Consider the following 6,670-nt stretch of genomic DNA (forward strand, 5'->3'; position numbering starts at 1 on the left):
GCGAAGCCAGCGGGACCTACCTGAGCCCGCTCCCGCCGCCGGGTCGGGGCCGCGGCTCCGGGCGATGGCACGGCTCCCCCCGCCGCTTGCCCTCCCCGCCGCGCCCCGCGGGGAAGGGGCTTCCCTCCGGTTGCTTGCATGGGGCTGGGGGGTGGTGAGGTGCTTGCTGGTTTTCCTTTTTTTTTTTTTTTTTTTTTTACCCTCCCCGTTTCTTTCTTTTGAAGCCCCTGCGCCCGGGCTGGCCGGGGGATCGCTGCGGAGCCGGGTTTGGCCTCGGGATAATTCCTGCCCGAGGGCTGCGGAGGGGTCGGGCGGTCCCTGCCGACCCCCGGCGGGCTGGCAGCGCGTCCCGGGGCGCAGCAAATAAATCCGCTTCTGGGAGGGGGGGGGGAGGCGAGCGGGGTGTATTAACTGAGCAAGAATAAAGGCTTGCTCGCTAAGAAGTTTGCTGGGTGGTTGCAATTGCCCTTGCTGCTCCAGAGGACGGGTAATACCCGCAGCCGCCCAGGGCGCAGCACGGCGGCACAGGCGGGGACACGGAGGGGGCGAACGCTCGGGGCCGTGCTGGGATGCTCAGGTCCCCCCCCGGGGCCTGCTCCTCTCCTAACGGAGACGGGCACCCCCCAGGCCACCGTCCTGCGCTGGGAGAGGCCCTGCGCGGTCCCTGTGCCTGCAAACAGCCAAAACGTTTTGGACCTTAAGCCTGTAACGCGGCCCAGACCTTTGCTCTGCACAGGTCCCGCCTGCTGACCCCACTGACAGGAGTATTGCCTCAAAAGTAGATCTGAAACCAGTTTTCGATGTACTGCTGGAATATTTTCCATCTCTTCTCAAGCCTTTTGCCAGCTTCTCCTTCAGGTTCCTATTTATGTTTATTATTGACTGTTGCACGTACTAAATGGAGTGCGGAGGGCAGGGCCCAGTGATGCCGAGCTCTGAGCAGACACAGGTTAATTAATTTAATAGTCCTATGCTTGTTCTCCTGCTTCGCAAATGAATAAACGGTTTATACGTACGGATCCTTTCATTCATCACCAGAACAATCTTCTGCACAGGACAGAGGGAGAAATGCTCAATAAATCACAGAAAAAACAGCCTGGTGGTTTGGGACAAGAAGCGAAAAATACTGTGTCTGCTTGAAACTGGGTTTCCAAGAAACAGAGAATTCGGAGAAGCGGCGGATAGTTATTACCCAGGTGAAATTTGGCCTGGCTCTGCAGAAAGCGCCTGCTGAAAAACAAGCCAGCTTCTCCGGCACTTCGTAGGGTCCAGGCGTTCAGCTCCCAGCCTCAGGCAGAAGTGAAAATAAAATGGAGACAGCAGCCAAACGGAGACCAGAGATTAGTTCAGGTTTGCACATCATTCTAGCTCAGGGCAGTGCATTTATTTTCCAGGTACGCTGCCACTGCCGTTTCACGGATTTGCTCACTTTTGTTTCAAAGAGTCGCTGGTGATTTGCAAACATTCATGCTGAAACACAAACGTCTTTAGGTATTTAAATATTTCGGTTTCCGGTGGCGAGGGATTCTCGAGAGGCTGCGCGTTGGCAGCGCCTGTCTGAAGAGCAGCGTCTCGCTGCCCGTGCGCCGGGCTAGCGGCAGCCTGCGGGTCTCCTTGCCCTGCCCCGGCGGCACCGAACGCAAGGCTCGCCCGAGTGCTCCCCTTTGTTTCGAGCCCTTGTAGCGTGGAGCACTTGTTGAACCTGACGACAAGTGCATCAAAGTGGCTGACAATTATGAAATAAACAAATATCATTTGAGGCATTTTTCGAGCAGAATCCAGTAACACATAGATTAGCTTATTGATGTCGTTATCATATTGAATATTATTCATACTTCTGATGCTTCTGCTGCGCAGCAGCGTTCCCTGCTCAGCAAACACCATATTATCTCGCTATGCAAAAGGCTTCATTAATCAAAACAGACAATAGGCCAGACGCTCTCCCTTTGAGGCTGGCGTTTTGGATCTCCCAGGCTTTTTACCTTGTCTAAATGCCTTGTCCCTGCCAACGCAAAGAGCAACTCTTCAAAACAGGTCTCTCTAAAATGTGGTGCTAAAAGGAAAGCATTATCTAATTCAGTTAAAAGAATTTCCCGGTTATTTTCTATTTTCCCTTTAATTTTTCATGACTTGCAGAAGAAAAACTTTTTCAGTATTTCAGTCGGTACATGAGATTAATCCACTCATTTGTTAAAATATTAATGGAAGAGCCTGATAGATCTCTGTCCTTTAAAACAGCAGCAGCGTTAAGCTCAAGAAGGATGGAGCCGACTGGCCAGCCCGTGGTCGCGCTGCCCGCCTCGCTCGCTGGGGACGGGGAATGGACGGTGGATGGGGAGCTGGGAGTAACCTGGCCATGAAGCTGCTGTTCCCCAGGAAGAGGGTCCTGGCAAAACCATGGCACGGTCCTGAGGTGGTGCAAAGGGCCGCGCGTGGAAGGCGAGGTAGGACGCTTTTGTGGCTAGGAAAATGTTCGGGTGCAAAATCTGCGCCTCGCCTCTGTGGGCTGACTGCAGATGGCGAACGCTCGGCTGCGTGCTTCGAGCGCGGGTGCAGAGCAGGCAGCCAGGCCCGCGGGCACACGGAGCCGCTCATGCGTTCGGAGAGCTGGGCAGGGGCAGATTTGAACCCCCTGGCGGACGCTCTCCATCCCGCGATCTGTAACGAAGGCGATCTTGGTGGTCGTGGTCTGCGGTGCGTGGCGCGCTCTGCCTCGCGCCGCTGGGCCAAGCCGCAGCCTGCGCGGCGGAGCAGTGCTGCCTGCTGCGGGACCCGGACGGGCCGCGGCGGGATCGGTGCTGGCTACGTGTTGGTGAGCCATCGTCTTCTTCCTGCTCTCTTTTTGGTTACTGCAGGCCTGAGACATTCCATAATGACCTGAAATAGCACAAAAGAGTCTTTCCTGCACAGAAATACATCAGAGCTGTTTCAGATTGAGCAACAGAAATTAAAGCCGTGGTTGCGCAGGGAAGGCATAGACAATTTCAGAGGAGACAGGAACAGAGCCTTTTGACGCTCTGCTGTGAGTGGCCTTGTTCAAATTCAGCCTCTTGTCTCGCATCTCAGAAAATCTAAATTCAGTTCTCATTTCTCCAGGGACGGGGAAACTCAACACCGTCAATCTCCTCTTTCTTCTTCAGACAACAGCAGACACTTAAATGGAGACCGGTTAATTCCTCGTGTCTACATCTTAGAAACAGAAGTGACTTTGAATTATCGGGAGAGCAGAGACCCGAAATCTCCCAGACATCCTCTCCAGACCCTCGGCTTGGAACAGCCCGAGTCAGGCCATACCTGATCCCTTCTGGCTTGGAGCCTCGTGTGCCGCGTAGGAGACTCGGAAAGCGCTTTGAGGTGGCCGGAGAGGAGGGACGCTTCCCGGCAAACGGTCTCTAAACTGGTCCCCTCCCCACTCCACAGCATTTCTCTTGCTCATTAACAACGCGGAGCCGTAAACAATGGCGTGTGCTTGTCTCTAAATTCTCCAGGATTAATTCAAAATTCATTGGCAATGCCATTACTAGAGACTTTTCAATTATCTCAATAGGCTTTGGATAAGGCCCTTACATTCTTAGTAAACATGATATAGTTTTAAATGCTGTAGTCTTGTTCTGAAGTTTTTTTATTTAATCAGCCATTATCGTTGGCGTCTGCGTTAACAAGTCCTTGCTGGAGGAACTCATTTCACCTGTCCTGTCGGCAGCAAAAACCGCCTTCTTCAGTAAGACAATGTATTTTCTATTTATGCATCAGAAACGAGTAATAATAGGTTTCAAGGAACTGTAACATTTAATGAAAGCATTTTATTACATTAAAATTTATTAAAATTTCAACATTAAATTCAACATGCTAATTACTGTTTCCATGCACTGACACTGACAGTTGGAAATGGATCCACACAACTGCTCTGCTGAGATATGTTCACTGGTGTTATTTGCTCTTTGATTACTAATGTATTATTAGTGCTCTTCATTTGGGACTCGATTCATTAACAAAAAGACTTATATGGGCATTATGTAAATTTTTTGTGTGTCTTTTACATAGCTACCAGGGCATGTATTATGAATCTAATTGAAAAGGGGGGGGGGGGGAGAAGGAAAGAAAATGTATTCAGCTCTGTCCTGACTTGTGGGCAAGCTCTAGCTCAATGTACAGTTGCTCTCAGAAATCAAATAAGCGCAGAGAGGAAAAACCTCTCTTCAGTGCATCGCAGTCTGTCTTTCTGCAAATCCCTTTCCAGAGAAACCAGGCGCAAACCCCAGCCTGCTGCGTTTTGGCAGAAATAGCAAAATGGTGGCAAGGAACGAAGCTGAAGTGTTCAGGCTCGCTCCTCTATCTCATCCGCCTGCCTGCTGCGTACGCCGGTGCTGGCAGCTAATCGCCCCTCCTGGTGTTACTCACCGATTTCTCTTTAGTGCTTTTGAAGTTGTGATTTGGTTTATTCTAATCCAGGCGTTGTCAAGCAATATTTGTATTTCTCACGTTAAGTGAAACTCGGCTAAAAGCAGACAGGGCCCTTAATCTGTAAAAGCTCATCATTAGCGTCGCAGCAGCGGTGCGAGGCGGGGGGGCATGCTAGTGGGGGGAGGCTTTGTCCCCAGACACCCTACGCGAGGACACCGACAATTTCTGCTTCATGGAGAGTTTCCCGTCTTCCCTGGACCAGGTGGCGTCCCCTGCAGTGTCTGGCTTTAGACCGGAGGCTGCGGCAGACGATCTGCAGCAGGTACATACTGTGCATGGATCTGTCGCTCAGGAAAACCGGCAGACCCCCCGACAGCGATCTCGGACAGATGCAGTCAAGGGCCGGGGAGAGGGGAGAGGCCACGGGTCAGACAGACAGACAGACAACCTGTAGCACCTGGGGAAAAAAAAGCATGGAGCAGGTAAGAGATAAGTAGGGCAGAAAAAACTGCGGCGGCGATCGTTGGAAAGATCCCAGTCGTGAAAGAGGCAGAAACGTACGATTTTTGACTCCCGTTTCCCTCCCGCGCGGCGACCCCAGCCTGCTGCCGGGCTCCCGCGGCAGGAGGGTGCCCTGCGCACCCTCAGCGTGGCTGGCACCTTGCCCCCCAGCCTCCGCTGGAGGGGAGCGGCCAGGCTGTCGCTGGGGAAGCGCCTTGGCGCTCCCTCGCCCCCGTTGTCCCCTACAAAGGTACGCTCTTTTCCACTTTCTTCTCTGTCTCTCATCCCTCGTCTCTCCGGCAGGTGAGCGCCCCGCGGCCAGACGCTCATCACAGTGAGGCGAATCCCGCACCTTCGGGGGTCCTGTCACGGCTCCAGGGGAAAGCAGGGTGCTGAAAGCACACACCGTTTCCTCCCTAAATTAAAAAGAGTGCGTGAAAGCTGTTAAGATTAGTGCACATCAATCCCTGCATTTGAATCAAGAGGTACTTTCGTTTGGCAGCTACTGGGGGAAAAAAACATCATTTCATTCAAAGTGTATTTAATAAGACAGAAGGAGACAGATTTCTTTGACAGTTTTACAGCTCTTATCAGATTACGTTAAAATTAAATTAAAACAATCCAAAAGAAGTGTTAAGTACTGAAGGGAGAACACAAACAAAACACTCCTCTCGGCGGGCTTTCAGGGAGGGGGTGCTGATGTTAGTTATCAGGGACGTGAGTAATCAGATTATTCCCGAGTCAGCGCGGAGCCCGTGGGTGTCAGCGCGGGGATCACGGCGCCGGCCCGGGGCTGCGGAGGGCGAGCGCCTGCCCTGCACCCACCGGGAACGAAGGGCGAGAGGAACAAAATGGGAAATACACCATTTCCAGGCTGAGGCTTCTTATTTCCTTGGGTTTTGGTGACTAAAACATCAGGGTGTTTAACCCTGCCTGCTTTTCTTCCTTCTACTTTGGCGTTCCTTCTACTTTTGTCCTCTGCGCTGCCCGCGGCGCTGGGGCTGGTGAGGGCAGGTTAGCACCATCCCCGTCAGCGCTGCCGCCCTTTACCCCCCGCAGTCACCCCAGCCCTCCCGGCCCCTCTTCTCCACCGGCACCGTTTTGCCGCCGTCCCCTCAGTTGGTCACCGTCACCCCTCACGTTTGCTCCACCGTGGTCTGCGATGAAAACGAAAGAAACCGACCGGGGTTGGAAAGGCTCGCTACAGAAATAAACCCTGCGGCCCTGGGGGTCTCGCCTCCTGCCCGAGCTGTCAGGTGGAGGGCAACCCCTTCCAGCTGAAACCTGGCAGCCTTCGTCTGGGAATAAGGTTTGCCGGCATGTAAATATAATATACGCTCGTAATTTTAGATAGCGCTAGAAGCGCTGGAAAGTTTTGATATTATTTTAGCAAGCACAAATATTTTCGAAAGCGGTTTAGTCTTCCAGAACCAAACCTGGTATGTCACTGGTGCAGGCTTAAGAAAGCCGGATTCTTTGCCTGCTTTGAAAAATAACAAAATTGTCCTATATGAAAGTGTTTTCTTGTTCAAACGCCATGCAGCGTTTGACAGTTTTCTGCACTGACAGTCAGCGATGCATTCAAAATACGTGTCAGCCCGACAGAGCGCGGTTCATGGCTGACGTTCTGAAATAACAAGTTTTTAGCGTCTCACCTCGGTGTCAAAGGGGAGACTATTTATTTTGAGGGAGATATTAGCAATGAGAGCCGTTATGAGGGACCTTCTGGGGGAAAAAAAGGCAATTTAACGATGAAGCAACCATG

At 52.1% G+C, this 6,670-nt stretch overlaps 1 protein-coding gene across 7 annotated transcripts in view; it reads left to right on the forward strand.

Annotated features, from left to right (window-relative positions):
- Positions 1 to 4,015, forward strand: part of LOC148053051 (uncharacterized) — a 100,259-nt gene extending 96,244 nt beyond the window's left edge. For 4 of the 7 annotated variants that reach the window (XR_015708204.1, XR_015708207.1, XR_015708206.1 and 1 more), the window contains 2 exons: positions 2,239 to 2,444; positions 3,097 to 4,015. Coding sequence is in view for 3 of the 7 variants with exons in the window: in XM_087774684.1 (XP_087630810.1) it covers positions 2,239 to 2,444; positions 3,097 to 3,158 (268 nt within the window). In the remaining 4 variants the exon portion in view is untranslated. The remainder of the gene's footprint in view (positions 1 to 2,238; positions 2,445 to 3,096) is intronic. The other 3 variants (XR_015708205.1, XM_087774683.1, XM_087774682.1) reach the window with 3 other exon arrangements.
- Positions 4,016 to 6,670: the final 2,655 nt, after the last annotated feature.

The sequence above is a fragment of the Nipponia nippon genome, unplaced genomic scaffold (assembly GCF_047370975.1).
Source record: "Nipponia nippon isolate SJK-2023a ecotype South Korea unplaced genomic scaffold, ASM4737097v1 scaffold_4, whole genome shotgun sequence".
NCBI classification, from domain to species: domain Eukaryota; kingdom Metazoa; phylum Chordata; class Aves; order Pelecaniformes; family Threskiornithidae; genus Nipponia; species Nipponia nippon.